The 25184-nt window shown below is 39.1% G+C and overlaps 2 protein-coding genes across 3 annotated transcripts in view; both read right to left on the minus strand.

Moving 5' to 3' along the window:
* Positions 1-13572, minus strand: part of ppp2r5a (protein phosphatase 2, regulatory subunit B', alpha isoform) — a 51621-nt gene extending 38049 nt beyond the window's left edge. For both annotated transcript variants that reach the window (XM_074615293.1, XM_074615294.1), the window contains exon 1: positions 12230-13572. In XM_074615293.1, the coding sequence (XP_074471394.1) occupies positions 12230-12377 (148 nt within the window). In that variant the 5' untranslated portion in view covers positions 12378-13572. The remainder of the gene's footprint in view (positions 1-12229) is intronic.
* Positions 13573-15639: 2067 nt separating this feature from the next.
* Positions 15640-24036, minus strand: dtl (denticleless E3 ubiquitin protein ligase homolog (Drosophila)). The gene is made up of 15 exons (XM_074615984.1): positions 23885-24036; positions 22953-23090; positions 22768-22860; positions 22618-22679; positions 22264-22384; positions 22017-22082; positions 21758-21876; positions 21592-21665; positions 21389-21495; positions 20875-20979; positions 20046-20158; positions 19834-19923; positions 19594-19717; positions 18043-18716; positions 15640-16547 (listed from the first exon to the last, which is right to left on the minus strand). The coding sequence occupies exons 1-15, from the start codon at positions 23934-23936 to the stop codon at positions 16482-16484; spliced, it is 2004 nt and encodes a 667-aa protein (XP_074472085.1). The 5' UTR covers positions 23937-24036; the 3' UTR covers positions 15640-16481.
* Positions 24037-25184: the final 1148 nt, after the last annotated feature.

Here is a 25184-nt window from a genome sequence, read left to right on the forward strand (position 1 = left end):
GAATGCTAATAAGTAGCAGCTGTGGCTAATAGGTTTGTTTACCCAACTGGGAGCTTCAGCAGTTAACCAGACATCATTCAGAGGGTGTTAAAAACATCATATTTAACTAGACAGACTGACAACTGAATGGTGAGATTTTGGAATCAAGTTAGACTGATCAGAGGGAATGTTTTCTTTTCCTAATTCCTGTTATTTGATGTACGTTTTATTAGGTGTTGACTTCCAAGTCTAAACTAGTAAAAACAAGTGGGCCACTTATTAGATTCTATGTAAGCTGGTTTCTAATTACAAGCCCATTCAACACCAAAAACAGTTTCCAATGCTCATTTAAAAGTGAACACAAAAACCACAAGTACAAAAGCATAAAGTCTTTTCTGTGTCCAAGAGTGAGCAAAACATGAAAGGGTAATGAATCCTTTTAAAGAAGTCAAAGTCTTTAGTTCTATTTTGGACTTCATACTGTCGTGCTATGAACAGTAATCAGGCCCGTTGCAGAGAAACTACTAGTGCCGTTTTACTCACACTACCTTTATGGGTTACTCAGACACTCGAGCATGTGTTACAGTTGATGAGAAAGATGAACGTCAGACGATCTGGCCGAGGGATGTCGGGGCTGTGTGTGGAAAAAAAGGGTGAATAAAACTGGTAGGCCAGATGCCCAGCACATTCCTATTTCTGCCACGGATAGTAGATTTCAACACGTCTAGGTCTGCTTTCAGGTCACTGGTTCGTCAATCCAGAATGGTCCCATACGAGCTGCCAGCTCTTACTTTTATATTTAAGTCAATGGAGAACAACCACAAGGTGGAAAACAGGTGGTGGAGAGGGTGACATTCAAGACTTCTTGGATGAGCTACTGTGTGAAGCAAAACCTCAACTGAAAATGGGGAAAGAAGAGGTCTCAGAAGTTGGTGGTAGTTGTTGTCTGTTCATGAAGAGTCAATGTGGAACCCTCTTGCTGTATTGCAAGACTTTATGTCAAGTGTTTAGAGCCATAAATGACTATTGTTGGCTGAAAGTGGAAGGTAAGCGTTGAATGGTATTACTAGAGCTGCAAAGATTAGTTATTGTTATTGGATGGTCCACAGAATCAGAAAATATTTTGAATATCGATTAGTCGTTTGAGTCAAATTTTCAAGCAAAAATGCCAAACATTTTGATGGTTCCAGGTTCTCAAATGTGAGTGTGTTGTTTTCCTTGGTCTTACATTATAGTAAAATTAATATTTTCGGGTTTTAGACTGTTGGTTGGACAAATCAAAACATTTAAATGACATCACCGTGTGTTCTAGGACAATGTTTCCCTGACTTTTTTTCTGGGGATCCATTTTTTAAAATGACAAACCATCGCGACTATCATCTATAAATCGTGAGAAGAGTGAATCTTTGCGTAAATGAACGTTCCTAGGCCATTTTTACTGCCATTTCCGCATCACCTTATATTTCCTTTAATTGGGTAAACCTGTAATTTTGAAGATATACATTTGATAAATAACTTAATTTTATAGCAGTGTTATTAAAAACATATATACATGTTAAATACTCTATAAATGAGACCAAATAAATGCATATAGGCAGAGTTAGGCTGTCGTTTTCTACGTACAGAAAGTACGCTAGCCTTTCATATTAGATTAAATGTTATAAGTAGGCTACAATTATGAGAATTTTCAGGCTCCCTCATGTGGCTCAAGGGAGTACTGCAGATATAAATGTTAAATAAAAGACAATGGAAGAAATTCTGCTAATATATTTGTTATATTATTATTATTATTATTATTATTATTATATTACCCTAATAAAATCTCCTGCGACCTACCTGTGGGTCCCGACCCAGTCTTTGGGAATGACTGGTATAGGACATTGTGGTGGGCATTTTTCACTGTTTGCTAATGTTTTATTAACAAAAAGATTGATGGAGAAAATAATTGGCAGAGTAAACAGTAATGAAAATAAATGTTAGTTGCAGCCCTGGGTATAACCAGTATAAATGGCACGAGAGATATGCACCATTATATGGATCATTTGTTCTGGCATATACAGATTTCAATTCCCATGTCACATCAAGTGCAGCAGTTCAACTTACTGCATGTTAACGAGTGAGCACACACTTCCTTATTGAAGCCAAAACACATATTTGCATGCTAATAAAAGATTGGTGAAGAGATGGAGACAGAGAGGAAACATTTCTGCAAGTATAAGAGAATGTGCTTCGCTGCAGCTTCGGCTGTGGTGGGCAAATTAAAACCACAACTAAGACATTCTTGCCTGAGTCACTAATTAGTCGGCGGTGGTGGAAGGATGATGACACATGCCAAAACTGTGCATCGATTTCAAGACATAGTTTCCATGAAAACTGCAGTGAGACATGGCTTTAAGGCAACGCTGGAAAAGCTGCATTTGCTCTATATTCTACCAAGCTGCAACCAAGCAAAACAAACAGTAGCCAGCCGGGCGTAGCGAGCTGAAACCGGCAGATACGATAGAGCAGAAAACAGCGGAGGGTCTGCGTGGATACAACTTGAACCCTCACATATTAAATCCAAAGCTGTAAACACTACACATCCATTAAAGTATGGAAACACTTTGGGTTTCACACATTGCAGGAAAAGTAGAGCTAGACATCACGGATAAAGCTGCATGCTAACTCTGTCACGGACAGGAAACGTTATCGTATCGCGGTATCTTGTGGTCGAGCCGGCCGTCACTCTCATCTCCATGGTCACCATATACTGACATTTATGTGAAATGCATTCAAACGGCCCCGATGGAGCTGACCATGGATGTATAAAGAGAATGGAGCTGACGGGAGAGCTAGAGACCACCTTGGAGAAGTTAGAGGAAGTATACGTGTGACTACGTCCGGTTTTCAAAATAAGGTGTTAACAAAGGGAACTGTATATACAAAATACATAAATGGAAATAGGATTGATTGGATTGTATTAACCAGAAGTATAAAATATGACATGTCCCTTATAGATTATAAAGAAAATACCTCTAATTTATGAGGGAAATGTCTTTATTCTTTGATTTTTGGGTTGCTGGAAAAAATTGTAATTTCTTTTTTTTATAATTGCTGACAATGAGTGATATATTTGATTTTAGGACATCTCTGACTGCATAAATGCTGAAAATCAAACATTTGAACGTATTAATTTAGATATTTTCCAAAGTAAAAGTCCCTAGAAGTGTATGATTCAACTTTTTCCCCATGGTCCAGTGTTAAAAAAAGTTAACAAAAATCCCAATAAATCGTAATATCAAATCACATAACATATTGAATCGGTATCGAATCTGGAGATAGGTGAATCGTCCCAGCCCCAATATTAAATTAATGAAGGTCTACATCTTTACCACCCATTCCATAATAAAAATTTATTATGTAATACCGCCCAGCCCTAGTTGCAGCTGGTCATTATGAGAGCACAGCTTCACACAACCCACGTCTTCGGCCAGCAGACTGCCAGAACAAAGTGAAGTTGAGACAGCAGTTTTGTACGAAAAGGTGGAAGCAGATCCTGACCTGCCAGAGGCCACAATTATGACACTGACAGCAACAGACAAACGAACACAAACACCATCGTACTGCATCACAAAAGCTTTGTCCCATTGTTTCCTGGAAAATTATTTATCGATCTGCTGGCAGACATGATGGAAACAGACTGTGCGCGGCACACACTTGTCAATCAATAGGCCAAAAGAGTGAACATGTTTTCCATGATGAGCCGTTGCTTAAGGTTGATGTTATTCAAAACTGGCTCATTTTCAATTATATGTTGATATAATTTTGATTCATCATTTAGGCTATAAAATGTCAGAAAATAGTGAAATTGTCCATTTAACTTTCCAAGAGTCCAAGATGACGTTTTCAAATCATTTTTGGTCAACAGTCCAAAAATCCAAAGACACTCAAATAGAGCTGCAACTAATGATTATTTTCATTGTCGATTAATCTGTTGATTATTTTCTCGATTAATCGATTAGTTGTTTGGTCTATAAAGTGTCAGAAAATTGTGAAAAATGTCGATCAGTGTTTCCCAAAGCCCAAGATAACGTCCTCAAAAGTCTTGTTTTGTCCAAAACTCAAAGATATTCAGTTTACTGTCATAGAGGAGTAAAGAAACCACAAAAACATTCACATTTAAGAAGCTGGAATCAGAGAATTTGTACTTTTTTTTCTTCTTAAAATACTCAAACCGGTTAATCGATTATCAAAATAGTTGGCGATTAATTTAATAGTTGACAACTAATCGATTAATTGTTTATCACATTTGAGAAGTCAGAACCATTGGAGGTTAGGTGTTTTTGCTTTAAAAATGAGACGAAATGTTTAACCAAATACTAAAATTGTTGATATATTTTCTGTCCATCGACTAATCAATTAATTAAACTGTTTCAGCATTATCAGGGATAAAATTAATGCACTGTCAATGCTAGGACTAAGTGAGGCCAAAGTAACAAATAGTTATAGTCTATTTCCTGTATATGAAATATGAAATGCTAAAACAGATACTATATGAAGACTCCAACTGGTGGTGAGTGCTTAATGAGCTCTAAATGTTGAGCGTTGGTCTTAGTTGTGTAAAAGATTGGGGTCAAATCTTGGCATCAATGTCAGGAGCCAGACACAGCACACTACAGGTGCAGCTAATCTGTTTATAGCGAGGTGGTGATAAGTGATTAGCTCCCATACGGGTAAGTGAGAGTATTGGTTCATTCATTCAGTGTATAGCAGGTTTTTATATCTTAGACTGAAGTTTTGACCAATTTGTTGCTTCAATAAAAAGATTTGCACTTGAATTGTGATTCATGTTAATGATTTTTTTTTTACCAAGACGCTTGTGGACAATATATTATTTTAATAATAATTAACTTAAATAAATGTATACATATGTATTTATTTGTTACATTTTGTTTTACAAAGTTAGAGAAGCAGTGTTTAACTCGAGCCTGAAAAATTCGGATCGGTGCATCACTAGTTTTGCTGTATTGATTTTGATTGAGTCCGTCAACGTTATATAGTGCAATGCTAAATCGGTGCAGTACTCTTTTAAAATATGTAGGCTATTAAATGAAGGAGTAAGAGAGGATGAATAAAGTATCTGTCAATGAATAGGTTCAAGAATTAGTAGATATTCTTTAAACCCGAAGAAAAACAAGGAGATCAAAAAACATACACAAAAAACACCAACCCTTGTTTTTCTGCGTGGGAACAAGTCATGGAGATTAACATTTTCAGCTAATACTGTGACTGTTCTGTATTTAAGTGACAAGAACCACCACACCACCCAAAGTCGAGCTTGGGTCTAGTTATGGCTCAGCTCAAAATGTCAGAGCAGTGACAGAAATATCAACCTAAATGAAGCAGTCTGTATTTGGAAACTAAAACATTTCCCTGGCTTGCTCTCAAGGCTTCTGGCTGCCATGGCAACACTGTTGGTCTCAGAGTGACTCATCTTTTCAGTGTCTATCACACAACAGGAGCTAGAAGCACTCCAACCTCTCCACTGCAGGAGGGAAGAGACATCTAGGCAATATACTATCTTTAAGGACCTAGAAACCTTTCTTAGTCTGCTTACTCACCCAGCAGCTGCACAATATCACCATTATTTTGTTTCCATGTCTCCAAAGAACTACAACTACTGCTAAATTAGAGACGCTTCGAGTCGCCAGAAGGTCACAAAGATATTCTGGTAATTCTTCAGTTTGTAGTGATATGAATACTTTTAAATCGTTCAAACAAATTAACACCTTAATATATAGTAAGTACGGACAGCTATGCCTGTGCATGTGGCCTATCTGTAACCATAGACTCATGGGCTGATATGAATCATGACTCATATAATGTGTGTGCTACTAGGCAACAGATAGTGAATCAATGAATTCAGTTCACACAACTGTGACTGCAAACCAGCTCAAGGTGAGGCACAAATGTGGGCCTTGGTGAATCGGCCGGTTTTCAGGGGCACCGCCACATGATAGTTTTACGTCGGCACAGACAGTAACCTCACAGCCACACAATATGTTGTCATCAGCGTGAGAGAAGAAGACATAAAGTCAAAAGTCCAAAATAAGCTGTGGAGGAACAACCTTGAAAACATTTGGAACAACTAACTTAATCATACACGTAACTTAATATTTTGAAATTCATTCCGATGCATGCTGTAGGGCTGTCCCAAATACAATTTTTTGGGTTTCAAAGCTTCGGTGAGAAATATTCGAAAGTATTCGAATCTTCGCAATGCCGTGTGTCACGGCAGGCTGACATGTCTGCCTTTCCCCATCTCCCCCGTTTCAGTGCCCGGTGCCGCTGGTGCACTACTGTACACCTCTACAGACAACAGCGATATCCATCTGAGAACAACTAATAATAATGTTGTAGGATTATTCCTTATTTCATGGTCTTTTTGGGGGGATTTGTACATTATTATTATATGCTTTTATATAAAAAATTAAAAAGTGATTTGGAGGTCGAATACCATGGCAAAGGTCGAAGCTTTGAAGCATTCGGCTCAGCCCTAGCATGCTGCTCAGAGTAATGGCAGTGACAGAGCTAAACATCTGTCGAGCTAAACAGCTAATGTTAACGGAGGGTGCATTGACTTGCATTATGATGTGTTCAAGCTCTACTCAGTTTGGGTGAAATGTAAATTATAACAATCTCATGATGTGTTCAAATGTAATCTTGTAAAATTAAGTTTTTGGTGAAAAACTTGAATAAATAGAGTTGTTTGAAGGAGATGTTAGAAAAGTTAGTCTGGAGCCTTGCTGTCAATTACAGAAAATTGCAATCGGTGCATCTCTAGAAGTAGCTAAGCAGAAATAGGAATTTATTATTTATGGATTCCCATTTATTAAAACTGTGAAAAATACAATACCTTAAACATGGACTAGATGTCCTGAAAGTGCTCCGAAGAACTGCAATATAGTATATCACATTTCTTTCCTGTGCAATCATATCCTAATTCTAGCATAATGACTCCACTTGTGTCTGATTTTTACAACAAGGCATGAGGAACCTGACCGCAGCAGGCCATCTTCACAAAGTATGTATGAGTGAGCATTTTATGCTTCGTCCCACAAGGCAGGAGATGCACATAAAGTACAAGATTCCAGACACAGTCTGCACTGATCAGGAAAACTCAACTCAATGGTTAAGTCCTTATGTTGATCATTCACTACTGTGTCCCATTGCCACAGGAGAAAATACCAATGTCATGCATCAATCTGTGATGAGACACAAGAAGACTCCACAAATAGTACAACACATTTTCATTTTACAGAGGACACATTTAGTGTTCCGCACATTTACATTACATTATTTAAGCACTAAAGTTTCTTGCATTCAATAATGGCATTGTAACATCTGCTTATTATTATACTTCCATCTGATTATTCTCTCTTTTGCTCTGACAAACTAATCCACTGACACAAAGGTCCCTAAACCTGTACAAGTCTAACCTTTTAGTGAGCGGGAAGCCCTGTGGTGCCGTTAGCTCAACATGTACTTCCATGTACATCATGTGCCAATAGCTCTTTCACAGTAAACACTTTCCAGCTCTGTGAATAATTCATTTACAACACTTTTTTCTAGAAATGAAAAGAGTGCTTGTATAAGCTCTTTAAAAGCCAGTTTCCTACATGACATTAATATAAATAACATTCTACTTATACTCAAACCTTTGACTTCAGAAAGCACCCTGATTAGTGCACTATCAAAAAAGGAAACTGTCTCAAAGACAGACAGATTTGCATCCCTTAATAAGATGTACCTTCAGTAAGGTGAATAATCTGCACACCCTGTTAAAAAAACCCACGAGAAAATAACTGAGATTTCCTTAATTCTACACCAGCTGTATTCACAATGACGAGGCATAAATCACCCTCAAGCTTTTAGTGGAAGAAAGTCGGGTAATTTAGCTGTCACTTTCACGATTGTCAACAAGGCAGTCGTTGCCATGCTGGTTCAAGTCAATGTCGAGTGCTGTTGTGGTGAAACGCTCTAGTTTGGGAAAATCATACAAAGTGTTTTAAATTCCTGTGCTTCTTTTTACTATCTACTCTCCGTATGCATCATACAAGATACAAAATTAAATATCACACACTACATTTTATACAACCCTTTACGATTGTATGACTTTTGATTTATTTTATTGTCTTGAGAAGTTGCATCATGTTAAAAAGTTCCAACTACTTGATCAGGCAAGTCTTTCTTACTTCTACTGTGCTTCTTAATCCAGTAATATAAACACTGGTGATAAGCTGTCAAGGCTTGTCTGTAGAAGTGAGAGCAAATTACTCATTAAACTTTACGACAACATTTTGAATTCTTTTTAAATATTACAAATAACTTGTTATAGATTAAGCAAGAGCGGAGAAGTGTGGATCACAATAGGATTTAATATTGATTAGTGTTATAGGTTATCTCTATGTCTATCTCTAATAAACTGTAGATTAATGGACAAAGTTCAACCGATGCCCCAATTCAATATTTCCATTCCTCTCTATTACGCTAGCTTGATATAAACAATGCAAGATGTAAACTGCACTACAGTGAAATAACTTGTGAAAACATGTTTAAGCACACAGCGGAAATCCACACATTGTTGTGAATGGGACTTAAATACACATAGTTGTAATGCGGGCTCAGCTCTGTCAGATTTAACCGCAGGCTACAGGAAGAAAACAGACAGATTTGTCATACTGACTGAAATATATGGAAGAGATGAGATTATTTAATAGCACAACATTTGGGCCGAGTGGGTACAATTTTGTTTTGGATTCATTACAGGTGCACAAAGCTGCCAGTTCTCACCGAGGCAGGTTTCAAAACACAAATATAACTGCTGCCAAGTACCAAAAGCATGTTAATAAACTATAATGACTACAGATCATTGTGTCTATGCTGAGATGAATTGCATGGGGGGGAGTTTGAAACAGCCTGGGGTTCAACATCCAAGTATAACTCTACACTGAGGAAAGAAACTGCCAACCTACATTAAACACTGTGTTTGAGACTTTACATAACTGTTAAATTTGGGAACTTCTCCTACTTGACAGGTAGGGAGCAGACTCCGTTATCAGGCCATAATGCCAAACCTTATCAGACCTCCACCCCACAGTATGCCATGTTTTCTCCACTGTGCTATTCTAATACTTATTGCTTACTAGTTGCCACTGACATTCATTCATGAACACACACTTCAGGGTACAGATGATCCCAGTGAGAGATAAGCTGTAAAAACAAACTCACACATTTGTATCTGTTCAAAATGTACCTTAAAAGGGAGAATTGTCAACTATTTAATCCTCTTATCAACATGGGAGTGGGCAAAAATGCTGCTTTATGCAAATGGGTATATATATTTATTGTTGGAAATCAATTAACAACACAAAACAATGACAAATATTGTCCAGAAACCCTCACAGGTACTGCACTTAGCATAGAAAATATACTCAAATCATAACATGGCAAACTGCAGCCCAACAGGCAACAACAGCTGTCAGTGTGTCAGTGTGCTGACTTGACTATGACTTGCCCCAAACTGCATGTGATTATCATAAAGTGGGCATGTCTGTAAAGGGGAGACTCGTGGGTGCCCATAGAACCCATTTTCATTCACATATCTGGAGGTCAGAGGTCAAGGGACCCCTTTGAAAATGGCCATGCCATATTTTCCTCGCCAAAATCTACAGAGAAAAGACGACTGAACCTTTCTTCAACTGCTGTCTTCAGTATCAACAATCTTATCCGCCAGCATCAACATACAGGAGGAAAAACACAAGCAACTCATTCTGACCAATCACAGGTCTTGTGTTTACACATCGTTTCTCCCTAGCCCCAAACTGTAGTCACCTTGATGCAAAAGCATAAATCCCTCTTAACCACTTCTTCAACATCACTCTCTGGATGTGCCTCTGCATGTCAATCCAGCCCCATGAACTGCTCCAGTGAGGCTGCTCTGGGTCTCTGTAAAAACACCTTGTAACTTGGAAGCAAGCACAAAGATGCAAGGGACGTTAATAGGGGTGGGAAAAAGAATCGATTCACCGATGCATAGCTATTTTTTTTTAACGATTTTGAAATCGATATATTTGCTTAATTTGAGTCTATGCGGAGGTAGAAGGAAGTTACCGCCAAAGCTGCATGCTACCTGACAATGATCCTTATATATATTTGACTTCAGGACATCTCTGACTAAATACATGCTGAAAATCAAACATTCTTACTGTATTCATTTAGATATTTTCCAAAGTAAAAGTCCCTAGAAGTGTATGATTCAACTTTTTCCCATGGTTTAGTGTTAAAAAAGTTAACAAAAATCGCAATAAATCGTAATATCAAATCGCAATACTTGTAGAATCGCAATACATATTGAATCGGCACCCAAGTCTCGTGATAGTATTGAATCGGGAGATAGGTGAATCATCCCAGCCCTACTAATTTGCATACTAACATATGATCACATTTGTAATACTGGTGCTTCTGGCACTATTTAGCATTCAATGACGAGAAGCATTTGCTAGTTCCAGCTTATCAAATGTGAGGATTTGCTGCTTCTCTTTGTCATTAATGACAGTGAATGAAATACCTTTTGGGTTTTGGACTTTTTGGCAGACAAAACAAGACTATGCCACCTTGGGCTCCCTAATTGGGCATTTTTCACTGTTTTTCCACATAGAACAATTGAGATATCGAACCCAAATACATGTAGAATCGCAACCCAAGTATCGTGATGGTATCGAATCGGGAGATTGGTATATCGTCCCAGCCCTAGAAGTTAAAACAAACTGTTGACAAGATGCAGTATTTCACACTAATATTACAAAACTGATGTATTGCACTTTAGTAGATAGTCATGTAATGTATGTGTAATGCCCTGTAGTCAACTCTTGCAGCAAATAACTGGGAAGGAAATGTTTGGAGATGTGTCCACAACTTTGACCAACCCTGTCCAGCAGGTGACCTATGTGCAATAATAAGATAAGATGAACCTTTATTAATCCCCGGAGGGAAATTCAGGTGTCAAAGCAGCAACATTAGCAAACATCAGCAAACAGAGTGAAACACAGGAGAGGTAAAGGTATACAAAAATTATAAAAACAATAATAGAGATATAGAAGATACAGAATGAATGGGTGAACATAGTTTGTGCAGTCAGTCAATAAATAAATGTAGTGTGTACAATAAATAAATGTAATATGTACATATGTGCAGTCTATAAAGTGATATATAGGATGTATAGTGTAAAGTAAGTAGTATATAGGATATATAGTGTAAAGGAAGTGGTATATAGGATGTATAGTGTAAAGGAAGTGTATATAGGATGTATAGTGTAAAGTAAGTGTATATAGGATGTATAGTGTAAAGTAGTATATAGGATGTATAGTGTAAAGGAAGTGTATATAGGATGTATAGTGTAAAGGAAGTGTATATAGGATGTATAGTGTAAAGTAAGTGGTATATAGGATGTATAGTGTAAAGTGTGCCAGTGGTTAGAGTCCAAGATGGTTGCAGATAGTGCATGTTTAAAGTTCCTAAAGGTCCCATATTATGCTCATTTTCAGGTTCATACTTGTATTTAGTGTTTCTACTAGAACATGTTTACATGCTGTGACGTTAAAAAAAAACTTTATTTTCCTCATACTCTGTCTGAATATGCCTGTATTTACCATTTGTCTGAAACGCTCCGTTTTAGCGCATTTCGACGAAATTGCGTTGCTAGGCAACAGCTTGGGTCCATGTGTACTTCCTGTCAGCTGATGACATTCTTATACACTGCAACCAGTAATAAACTGGGACACATTTAGAATGTTTACGTTTAAGTCTATGTAAAGGGTCTAAATATTGTATATTTGTGACATCACAAATGGACCGAAATCCTGACAGCTTGTTTCAAATGCAGTTTCTGAATATGGGCTGTGTGTATTTCCCTGTGGAATGAGCGTTTCGATACTTTCACAGTATTTATATACGACTTAAGCCTGCTTTATAATAAAAAAACATGAAAATCTCACTTTTTACAATATGGGACCTTTAAAGTCCTCATAGTTCTTATATGGTTAATGTATAGAAACTGCAAAATATGTGCACAAATTCACTTAATTTTAGCCTATTTTTCTGCTCATGAGCTGCAAGCTGCATGTTGTTGCAGATCTAGCAGTGAGTACACATACATAACATGTCAGATTATTTCTAAGCAGCACCCTAACCCTTCATCCTCTTACCGTACCTTTGAGCTGCGGTAGTGGTGAGAGCTCCACCGGGGCACTCTGTGTGCGGTACTGAGACGAGCCCTGGGATTTCCTCTGTTTCTGGGCCTTCCTCATGGACTTTCTCGTGAACCCGTCCACTTTCTCGGATGCGGAGATGGCCGACATTTTGATGCATAAACTGTGCGAAGACTTTACAGAACAAATGCTATTGTATGGTATCCCCCCTTAGGACAAACGATCCTCTTCTGTTTGCATCAGCAGCACACAAAAACAAAAACACGTAGAGTCACAACTGCACGATTTGAAGCTGTCCAAGTAGTCTGGTGTTATTCTGTATGATCCAACATGGTCGCTCAGTATCGGTGGGTTTAGATTAGACTGTGTCCAAAAACTGCATCACTTGTTTTCTGGAGCAAATCTCTTCAAAATGATATTATATTATATTAACTTTTTTTAATAGTCGTGTATCACAGCTGTTACTCTGCACTATATTCAGTTTTAACAGTTTTCTTCTTCATCTCCTTGTATTTTTTATATCTGGTATTTTTTTTGTACTTTGCACTACTAACTTTTTTTACTGCCTTTTTACTAACATGTTTTTTGCACTATGGAACTGTGATGCTGGAAACGTGATTAATAAAGTTACTATCTATCTATCTAAAACAATAAACTCATGACATTCATTGCCTGCAGTATAACCTGGAGTTACACACATTAAAATGAACCTCTCTGAAGTTTATATATATATATTTTTTATTACAGCTTCGTGCAAAAAGGTCTACTATCTGTTGCAAAACATATGCAAGACATTGTCATTAAAAAAAGTGAATTAAAGTCCTCCACAGTAGCAAACTACTGTACTGTCCTGCTAGCTTGAATGCTAATGTAGCGAGCTAGGTAGCTAACATTAGCCGACTACGCCACTACGACCGTTTAGGATAAAAAGTTACAAAGGATCCCGTTAAATTCACGTAGTTCTTCGTGAAACACTTAGTCCAAGTCTTCCAGCACTCTTTAATCCTAGTTATTCTTCCGTTGAGTGTGTTTTTAAGAGGAGTTTTCCGCCGTCGATGAAGTTGCTCGACGACCGTTGGACGTTAGCTTTAAAAGTTAGCCGTTAGCCACATTCAGGGTGTCTTATAAACCGCCTTCCTCGGTGATTTAACAGCGCTGGTTTCGTTTTCACAGCCTCTAAAAAAACACCTACGTGTGTTCTTAAACACAACAGATTACAGGACGTCGTGCCGAGTAGAGGGGTAGAGGTTTAGCCATCAACCGTCAAACACTCCCCAGTAAACAGCAGTAAACAGCAATCACAGAAACAGCCCCGTTCAGCTCAGTCTAGTGATGGGTCGTCAAGAACGAGTCGGTTCAAAGAGTCGACTCTTTTAAGTGAACCGAGAAGAGCCGGCTCCCGTCCGAGAGCCGTTTTTTTTTTTTTTTCTTTAAAGGGACTTTGTAACTTTTTACGCGTATAAATCTACCGGGTCGGTTTTCCATGCGCACTCGCGTGTGGCTACGCTGTTCAGACATTAACACAAACTACACGGAAGCACCAAAACCGCAAAGTTATATCTAGTGAAGCCCGTCTGTTAAACAGTGTCAACTCTTCTTGCTCTAGCCCCCAAACCAGTGCCAGAAGACACATAGCTTTGGTCTCCAGGGCTGGAGTCTCTGCTGTCCTCTGCTCCTCTGCCTGCCTTCACGCGCGCGTTCTTGCTGCCTGCCTTCACTCACACACCGCGCGCGTTCTCGCTGCCTGCCTTCACTCACACAACGTGCGCATTCTCGCGCTCCACTCTCACGTGCATGCGCGCTCACTACACACTGCAGAAGAGTTAGTAGCTCTGAGAATATCTAGTGAATGCTAGATGTTTGTGCAGAAATAAATGCTGCAGCTCCTCCAGACCAACTGAGGTTTTCAGTGTCTTGTGAAGTGTCTCCCCTGTTCTCTTCGGCCGCGGTCGGGAGGCTGAGGCAGGAAAAGCCAACACTAGGATCAGATCTAAATCATGTTCATGGAGAGACCTCCGTCTGGTCAGATAACATTACTGCCAAGCAGCTGAAATATAGAGTGATATTGTGGTTTTAACTGACATGTGTCGCCTCACTGTTTTGAGCGATGCTCGATCATGTCTATGTAGAACGAGCACAAGGGCGAACCCGACGCTGACTTTCGTTTACTTAACGGCCACAGGTGTCGCTGTTAACAAGCAATTCTGAAAGTTACAAACAGTCCCTTTAATTCAAGGCAGAATGATAGGACGACCTTCTCCGCACCACGGGCACTCCATGCACTGACTGTGACTGAATGTTGTGTTAATGACGTCCGTGCGACCAATCAGGTGATGACAGACAAGGATCATACCATAAAGCGGGGGGGGGGGGGGCGGAGGTACGCGGCGCGCCGACGGTCTACAGGTATAGAGCAGGAGGAAGAGGAGGAGAGAAAGAGAGAGAGGAGTGCGGTGCGCGAATAGCAGACGAGATGAGTGATAGTCGGAAACGAAGCAGCATGTAAAATTATGATATTCAGGAAATTATATGATTTTGTATAATTATATTGAATAATTTAAGTGATATATATTTGCACACATACTAATCATAGGACAAAACAGCTAAAGCTAAATTTGACTGAATTATAAAAAGGCAGAAGTGGTACAATGAAGAGTAGTTTGGAAGCCGAAAGAGCCGGCTCTTCTTGGTGAGCTGAGCCAAATGATCTGGCTCACTAAAAAGAGCCGGACTTCCCATCCCTGGTTCAGTCGTTGTCTGTCTGACTTCGCTGCTCGGTGGACTGCAGAGAGCCCTGACAGGTGTGTACGTCACTGAGTGACGTCTCTGACGGGCCAATCACAAGCGGAGATTTAGAAAACTGTAAACTTTTTCAACCAATCAGGTCGCGCACAGAACGCTGGGACCCTGAACATGTGACATGTGAAAACAAATATGTGACGTTGTACAGTTGAATGAGGAGTGGCAGCTGTAGTACGTATTAGTGATTTAAAAATATATATATTATTAATTACATATATTATAGTTATTATACATATACAAATATTTAATATATAATAGTACAATATATATAAATGCATAAATATATAGATGTACATATATTAAATATATATATATATATATTAAAAAGCTGCAGTAGGTATTCATGTTTTTTTATATATATCATTCATTATATTAATTATCTATATATACATTTATAATAGTAAATAATAATACAATACATGTATATAAATAAATATATATATACATATATATATGCTAGAAAAAGCAGGGAAGACATTTCAGTGGCAGACTTGCCTTTGTTTTCTTTTTCTCTTTGAATTACTGAATTATTTTAACTCTCTATACCCTTAAAAGCATTAAAATAAAACAGTCAAAGAAATAATGTGCAGTAAAAGATTAAAGTCATGGCATTACAGTCACTTGTGTCTCACTACTAAAAGCAGTCTTTATAACACAAACACATGGATCACACTGATAATATGTAACAGATAGCATGCCACACACTTTGAAAACTCTTTTCTATTTAATAAAATCTGACCACAGCAATCATTGTGCATCAATTAAATACAAATGAACCATGCAACAATCGGTTATTTTGTACATATAAACAACTTAAGCATTAGCTCAAGAAAAATAAAATTTTTGCAGAATTTTATATGTGTAACACTGAAAGAAAAAGGTCAAAAGCCATACATGAAAAAACCCACAAAGAGATGATAAATATACTTTGTGAAGTTCATAAAAATACTCAAAAATGTGGATCAAATAAATTGTATTTTTTAGCAGAATTTAAAATGTCCACACCTGAAGACAGACATTTCTCTGCACTTGAGGATTAATACCTGGTTGACCTCCGGAACAACTATGTTAAACGTGGGTTCTAGTATTAAACACTAATGCATCTCTTGGAGTTGTCAGGTTTGAGTAAAATGAAAGATTTACTCAGTAACAAACAACCAGAGATTCTGCACAGCACCAGAAAATTGTGTAGGAGGCAACTGCAAAACCCATGGCCCGATTAAAAAAACAAAACAAAAAACAGCCTCTTGGGATGTGAAAACTGCAGCATCAAATATTCAGAATGACTGTTTTGTCAATCTCTGTGCAGCCCAGGTTCATGTGCTAATGTAATCTGGACATATACCAGTGTTTTTAGAGGCGTATTGTCTGTGGGTTCAGGTTAAAATACTCAAAATAAAAAAATCTAGAATTTTATACAGAAGCACGGAGCATCCGACGGGCACAAAGTGGTCACTCCAGAGGTCTCCTCGTGAAATACATGGAGATTTTCTTCATGGATTGTGGTGAGCGGATGGTCTGAAAAACAAGAAACAAAAAAAGGCTGCAATATTCATCTTTAATAGCTATAAAACATCCTCATGCATGTAAACATAAGCACTGATAAGGAGGGGCAGACCTCAATTATCATTCCTCGAGCCTGTGTGTTTCTATTGTACAACATAATGCAGTTATTCTTTTCCAGTGACTTTCAATGAGGATATAAAAGAGTGAGCTTGAATTTCTAGACTGGCAACATCCCAAGTAATGTGAAAGTTAAAGGAGGCGTTAATAACGGCGCACAGCCAAACGAAATGTCAAATATTTATGTGTCCCTACAGTGATGATACAACGGTCACGCCTAAAATGTCATACTAACAAGCTATTTAATAGCTAAAACAGTATGTGAGATATTTTAGTATATCAGAAACCTGAGTATGAAACCAATAGTACACGAATTGCATACTATTTCCAGTGAAATATTACAGTATGTATGTGTACAGACATAAATATCCCACAATGCAATGCAGGAGTGACGACGACGTTCATAACGGACTTTGACGGACAGCTCAGTAGCATCGATAACACTCTAATTTAAGTGTAAGTATAAGATTTCACTGCTATAGGAGTCAGACTTTATGGTTCTCACAAATCATCGTTTGGTCACACAGGTTACCATGGTTACGCAGCCTGTGAGTTACACTAATATTAAATAAGTGCAGTGGTTCACTCTGCCTTAAAGAAATAGTTTCACATTATGGGAAATTTTACATTCACTTTCTTGCCGAGAAGGGTCAAATTTGCTAAATTTACGCTAAATTTTGGCGAGGAAATGTTATGATTAGTATGTGTGTTATGATTTGAGCATATTTTTAATGCTAAATGCAGTACCTGTGAGGGTTTCTGGACATTATTTGTCATTGTTTTGTGTTGTTAATTTATTTCCAATAATAAATATATACATATATTTGCATAAAGCAGCATATTTGTCCACTCCATGTTGATAAGAGTGTTAAATACTTGACAAATCTCCCTTTAAGGTACATTTAGAACAGATAAAAACATGCGATTAATCACGATTAACTATGGATAATCATGCGATTAATCGTGATTAAATAATGACAGTCCTAATAAAAACTGGAAACAAGGGCAAACAGTCTAGAGGCGGACAGGAAACGTGGGGATAGCGAGAGTCATGCAACAAAAGTCCCCAGTGGTAATCGAACCGGGGATGTTGCAGTTATGTGGTTGTGTCCATGGTAACCATTCGGCTTATATTCACATTACAGATATGAAAGCGATATCTATCAAGGAAGCAAATAACCATAACCAAATAACCAAAATGTTGAACTATTGCTCTCACACAGTGCTACCTCTAAAAGAACTTCATCATTTCAATCTTCCATAATCTAACAGCTGTGTCAAAGACATTCTTATGCTGATAAGGGAACATTGCACAAAAGGTCATGATAGATTAACACTAATATTAACGAGAAAACTGATTAACTTCTGAAGCAGAGATTTCTGAGCTTACCGGTGAAGCGGGCGTCTTGCCTTCTTGTTTCTTCGAGGCGCTGGGGCTTCTGGGAGAACTCGGGCTCCCTTGACCTTTCCTCATCTTCTGGCCCATCGCTGACAACCAGTCCTTTGCTCCGGGAGAGTAATTCTCCTTCCCAGTCTGTCTGGACGAGCCTTGCTCGTCGTCCTCTGTGTGACGGTCTGTTTGTAGCCGGTTCTCTTGAGCCGGGCAGCAGATTCCCGACAGGCCCCGGCTCCTCTTGGCCGCTGGGTAGAGCTCGGTAACACAGTCACACTGTTCTGCCCCCCCGCAGCCTGCGGATGCATCGCCGCCGGTCTCCAGCCTGCGTTTGGCCCGTCGCTCCGTGGGAGAGGCGGCGCTCTGGGCGGCGCTCTGGGCCGGGCTCTGGGGACACGGGCTCAGCACCCTGCGGGGCAGCAGAGGGCTGACCTGACCGGGAGAGCCACGGCTCGGGGATAACCACTGTTTGATGGAGGACGGGGTTCTCTGGCGGACGGCGGCTGCAGCCGTAGCAGCATCCTGAGAAGGGATGGGTGAGGTGGTGCTCGAGGGCAGAGGAAGGGCGGCTCCGCTGGGAGCGCAGGCAGCGAGCTGGGGGGACGCCAAGCCTCCGAGACTCTCTGTCCTCTGGTTCTTGGCGGGGGTTGTTTCAGCTCTGATTGGAGGCCCTTAACAGAAGCACAAGTCCTTGTTAGTTCACTGTGAATACTCTGAATGACACATTGTGCAGTCAAGAGAAGCACAGCAGTGATTTATGGCAAAGCATCTTCACATTTATCATGCTACGGTTAGGAAACAATGTCATGTTTCCTCAAAAATACATTGCGAAGAAAGCACAACACAACATTTTTGAGAAATTCTGAATTTTATATTTTAGAAAACAGAATAGGGAAAATAATCTGGAAACAGAAATGTTTTTCCATATTCTCTTCTCTTCTTTCCATACTTATCCCGACCTGGAAATGACTAATAACAAATTCCATACTGCGTAGGATCCCTGAAATACGCTCATACGTCACACGTCATATGTATATTTCAGTTTCTAAATGTATCAGTACTGTCAACCTAAATATTTGAATTACTGAAGGATCCTATTAATTGTATTTTTGTCTCTTATTTATTTTAATTTTTTTTAGTTTTCTTTATTTTTTCTCTTTCTGTGAGGTTATATTGTCGCGTCATCATTAGGGGTGTTAGAAAATATCGCAAAAATTGAATGATTGCATAAAAAAGGGAACTTTTTTTAACTCAGATTTTATGCATATGGTAGTGTGTTCTTTATACTATATATATATATATATATATATATATCGCCTTAGTTACAGTAAAATATATCGCAATATATTGAATCGTAACCCCTGTATCATGATACGTATCGTATTGTCAGATTCTTGCCAATACACAGCCCTAGTCATCATATTGTCGTGTTTGTTATGTGTATTTTGCCTCTGTTAAATCAATTAATTAATTAAAATAAGGAAATAATATAAGACCAGACATTGTGTATATTGTTACAAGGCGGTTCTCGGCGGTTTTAATGCTTACTTGAGGGAGGTTTAGGGCGCGCCCAGCCCACAAGGTTGGCCTCTCCCACTGACGATTGCGCTCCGTCCATCTCGCGGTGAAGCCTCCAGATCCGAACAGTGTGGTCATCAGAACAGGAAGCAATCTGAAAACAGAGCAACGGGGATTAATACCGAGCCTAAATCCATCTAAACTGCTCCGCTTCACAGCAGGGAAACACTCAACGAGTCTTTGACAAACCACAAAAGTTTGTTGCCTCACCTTAGTGAAATCTGTCGGGCACCATGCAAGGGACGTCACTTCCTCGCTGTGGCCTTGGAGCATCATGGGAGGATGGTTAGGATCAGAGATCTGAAATGGAAAATTAGATTAAAAAAATGCTAAAATACATCATCATAATCACCATAAAACATCACAAACACAACACCACTTTCCATTTTAATACGGCAAAATAAAATAGAGACAGACAGTACCTTCCAGATGTATGCGTTATGATCACTGGAGCCACTGGCCAAGAACTGGTCATCTGGGCTGATTGTGGACTTTACGTAGAACGAGGAGTTCTGGTGGCCACTGAAAACTGCCACTGTAGAGGAAAACAAACAGCAATATTAGAAACACTGAATAAAGATTAAATTCAGAAAGAAATTGAGCCTGAAAAAACACAAAAATAAAGAATAGAGTGATACAAACAAATGACATGAGCTGTAATGAGATGCAAAGTGTTAAAGAGAAACTCAACTGTCCTGTAATTCAACCTTTTTCGTGTTAAGAACCACTAAATTGATCCACATTAAGTCACGGACCCCAATTTGATGATTAAGACCAGAATTCTATAGTTGTCAACTACAGTTGAGGAGTGAAACCTCTGATCAGAATAGTCACTCTTAGGACGCTTATTCACATTGAGCTCATTTCTATGAATTAAATAGTGAAAATAAACTATTTTTCTGGGGACCCCTGGTTGAGAACCACTGCTATAGTTCATGTGCTTTCATTGTGTGAGTTCTACCCAGCTGATTCGATGCTGATTAGCCGTGTGATAAAGGGTTAAAGAAATTTGAATCTGCTTGTACAAGCACACAATGTCCCTGCATCTCTACACTTCCCCTATCAAACAGTGCCCTTTTGCTTCACTCTCTGCTCCCCATGACAGTTCAAACAAACGACACTAGTTTGCAGCCCCATCTAGTGGTGTAATACACAACGGCAATGAATTAAAGTGTGGATAAACTTGAAAATGTCTATTTAGGCACAGATACATACAGTAATATGTATAGTCGGAGTGGAGTCCTTGTTTACCTGGAGTCGTTTTCATTCCACTGACGTTGAACATGTAGATGCTGTCATCAGTGCAGTTAGACACAATGTTGGACCGCGTGGAGTCCAGAACGAGTCCGGAGTAACCTGCAACACACGCAAAACAACATTCAGCTCATTTGCATTTTCAGGATATTATTATAATAATAATAATAATAATAATAATAATAATAAACTTTATTCGTATAGAACCTCTCATACCAGAAATGCAGCTCAAAGAGCTTCACAATAAAGACATTACATGCACAGAGTGCTTCACATGACAATGAACATAAAAACACATTATAAAAGATAGAAATTAGTGTCCTAAACAATCCGCTAAAAACAAGCTAAGATGGAATAATCAGGTATAACATACAATAATAAAAGTTACAGTGCAGTGTAAGGAATTAATCATTATTTATACGTTTTCAGCTTTGTTTTAAAAATATGTATCTAGCTGGCTTCCCTGATATCTATAAAGGTAAACATGACACAAGTATTGTAAAAAACTAACCCAGTCGCATGCGCATGCAAGAACCCGGGTACGGGTACGTCTGCAGTGGAACAGGATCAGGACGGTGGGCCGTGTAGTTCTTCCTCAGATCCCACATCTTGATCACTCTGGTTCAGATGAAGGAAATAGAAACATTAATATAATCATGCTTTGATTTTGATAATTTTGCTGCCTGTTAGAAACAAGTAACGGTGTTTTCTTACCCGTCAACAGCCCCAGAAGAGATGAGGGTGTGCTGATCCCGAAACAAAACCACCGTGACGCTCTGCTGGGTGTCCTGCAGGAGAGAGACGAGACGCTCAAAGATCAGACTTCCTTCTGCACAGCGACACTCTTTACTGTTTCATTAAAGTAGTTAAAGAAACTCACCACACTGGGCGCCATGCCGCGCGTGCTGCTGCTCCGCCTCTTCTTGGTTTTGGTGAGGGGGTTCGTCTCTGCTTTGTTGTGAGCGCCGCTGATCTGTTTCACCTGTCTGTAGAAACCATCTGAGAGGAAGACGCAAACATGATCACACACATAGAAGATAACACAACTAATCTTTTTGCATTTCCCCCATAAGGCCTAATACTTTATAACATTTAGTTTTGTATCAAAACCTTTGTAATTAAAAATGTCTGATTGATACCTTTTTTGCTGCACCTGGTGTCCCAAACCATAATATTTCCATCTCTGGCTCCAGTACAGAACACAGCTGTTTAATAGAAGACAAAGCATCATTAATGCAAATGATATTAATAGTATGCATCCACCAACTTAACATTAAATACATCAGATCCCAATTGTTCCTGGCAGATGTGTTAGTGGTTATTAATGCTATACCAATAGGTTAAGGTGTATATAAACATCCCAATGGATTACAGGCTATAGTATACCTTTCTCCTGCGGTGTGAACGCAACCGACTTGAGGCTGCAGAGGTGACCCTTGAAGCTTCCCAACAGCTCCCCTGACGTCACATCCCACAGCCTGGCCATCTGATCACCAGCAGCAGTCACCTGAGGATGACAAGCGACCAATAAAATGATTTAAAGAAGGCTTTATTCACAAGAAAAGTGAGTTTACAAGCTGCTTTAAATGCAGCGAAACAAACAAGAGATAGATAATGAGGAAATACAAAGAGTCGAAATTAAAAAAACATCAATGGATGAGTCAAAAATATCTGTGTGAGGACCAAATAATAGATGTATTAATGCATTTAAATAAAGCATTTCATTTGCATTGTACTTACCAAGTGAGGCTCCCCCGGTACCCAGGCGATGTCAAAGACAGCATTCTCATGAGCCAGCCATTCTGCAAACAGTCACACACCATCAGCCACTGAGATTTCCTCACAATGGACAGAACTATAGTGGAGAAAAAAAGGACTTTCTATACAAACCTTTAAGAAGTGTCTTTTCCCGGCTCTCTGTGTTGTAGATCCTAACAATGCCTTCCTCATTAGCTGCTGCCAGGATGTTCGGCATGTTCCCCGCTGAAGAGAGACACACACCGGTTAGATGGATAAAATGGAAACAGATCCTATAGCTCTGTAATGGGATAATATGGGATGTGTAGTTGGGTTACCGGAGGAGAAAGCCAATCCGAATGGAGGCACAGAGTCCCCCAAGTTGCCATAGGAGATGTGTTCATCGTGTCGGACGCACTGGTAACCTCCCAGCAGAGAGCTCAGAGGGTAACTGGGCCGGGGGTCTGCAGGGATGGCTGGGTATATCAGAGAGGAAAGAACATTTAGTCAGACGTTGTACTAAAACTATTACTACACATTCTGGTACAGGGACATTTTCAGCGTACTGCCTCATGAGTGCGGTCCTTTTAGGGGTAACGAGGGCTCATTTATTAAGATCTGGAACCCCGTCCTAGATTATTTACCATTTATTAGAGCTCATCACACGCTGTTGAAAGGCCAACACCCTTCAGAGTGGAAGCAAATTATGCCACGTGAAACATAAAAAAATATTTCTATGCTCATGTTTTACCATTCACTATCGATAAGAGTCTGAGGACAAAATACTTCATGAGAGACAATCTGCTATTTTTATTGTTGTCTTGTTTCTGTATACTTCCCAAGTTCACTTACACTTTTCTGTATACTTGTCGGTATGAGCCAAGTATACTTAGACTTTTCTGTATACTTCCCAAGTACACTCAGATTTTTCTGTATACTCTGTATAAGACAAGTATACTTCAGTATAAGTTTAACTCTGATAGGTACATAAAAAGTAAACTGAAATCATACTCTCTTATTTTAAGTTTAAAAGAAGTATACTAATAGCATAATTGAATAAACTTAGGGTTATTAATGTGACTTTAACGTTACAGTATTAAAGTAAATTAAGAGTTACATTATACTGCCATGGTGACAAAGATCTAACTAAACTGCGTTAAACATTAAGCTTGCATTGGCTTTGATGTTAACCTAGCTTCAGTTCAGATGCACAATAACCACCAGGGTTAACTAGCCCCCCAAACATCCCCAACAGACTGTTATAACTCACCGTTCTGCCTCCGTCGGCCGGCTCTTCTGTCTACTATCGACCTGAACAGCATCTCTGCTCTCTGCTCTCCAGGAGAGGACGATCTGAAGGTATCTTTAATAAAACACGGAGGAGTATGTTAGATTATCTGGAGGTCTTTTTCTCCGTGCTGCTGCTGCTGCTGATTCTGTATGTTTCCCGCGAACAGATCGTCTGAACTGAGGACTGAATCACCCGCTAAACCGGAGATACGAGCTCCCATTGGTTCAAACAGCCGCTTCCGCAGCGGCGTCACTTCCATTTCCGCTTCCTGTGTAACGCTCTTCTGTAAAGTTGCCATAGTAACTACCAACTGATCACATCCGGTTTAAAAAATAAGACTGTCTTCTAGATCAGAATCAGAATTGTGTTTATTGCCAGGTGTAAGAGATTGACACTAGGAATTTGCTTTGGTTATGTTGGTGCAAGTCAAACAGTATAATAACAAAATAGATAAAAACGTTAGAATAAAATAGAATTTTAAAAAAAAAATTTAAATTTTAAGAATATACAATATACAAAATAAGCTTTAAACAAAAATAAACATGATATATACAGATAGTGCAAATATTGCCGGAGTGCAAACAATCAGGTATCAGAGGGAGAGAGAGGGATACAGTAGGGGGTGTTATTTAGAGTGTATGAAAGAGGGGGAGAGCCAGTGTCGGCGGGGCAATAGTGTGTGTGTGTGTGTGTGTGTGTGTGTGTGTGTGTGTGTGTGGGACGGAGAGAGTCACAGGGGGGCAGAGGGGCTGTTGGAGAGCCCCACTGCCATGGGGAAAAAACTGTTTTTATGGCGTGAGGTTTTGGTCCTGATGGACCTTAACCTCCTGCCAGATGGCAGAGTCTGAAATAGATGGTGACTAGGATGGGAGGGGTCAGCCACAATCTTCCCCTAGATAGATAGATAGATAGATAGTAACTTTATTGATCCCGAGGGAAATTCAAGTTTCCAGCATCACAGTTCCATAGTGCAAAACATGTTAGTACAAAGGCAGTAAAAAAGTTAGTAGTGCAAAGTACAAAGTACAAAAAAAACATATACCAGATATAAAAATACAAGGAGATGAAGAAAACTGTTAAAACTGAATATAGTGCAGGGTAACAGCTGGGATACACGACTATTAAAAAAAGTGAATCTAGTGCAGAAGAGACTGTTAAAAATGAGTATAGTGCAGGGAACTCCAGTAGCTTAGTCTATGATATATACAGTATGAATATATTTAATTCAAGATGTTTATTATTCAAGATGTTTATTGTCACGCCGGTTGTACAGGTACAA

Source organism: Sebastes fasciatus, chromosome 18 (genome assembly GCF_043250625.1).
Source record: "Sebastes fasciatus isolate fSebFas1 chromosome 18, fSebFas1.pri, whole genome shotgun sequence".
Taxonomy (NCBI): domain Eukaryota; kingdom Metazoa; phylum Chordata; class Actinopteri; order Perciformes; family Sebastidae; genus Sebastes; species Sebastes fasciatus.

Coding starts and splice junctions, on each gene's coding strand:
- dtl (XM_074615984.1), bottom strand. CDS start 23,936: ATGCTGTTCAGGTCGATAGTAGACAGAAGAGCCGGCCGACGGAGGCAG. Junction 20,159..20,874: donor TGGAATGAAAACGACTCCAG/GTAAACAAGGAC, acceptor TTTCCTCTACAG/TGGCAGTTTTCAGTGGCCAC. Junction 16,548..18,042: donor GCAAGACGCCCGCTTCACCG/GTAAGCTCAGAA, acceptor CTTGTTTTTCAG/ACCATCCGCTCACCACAATC.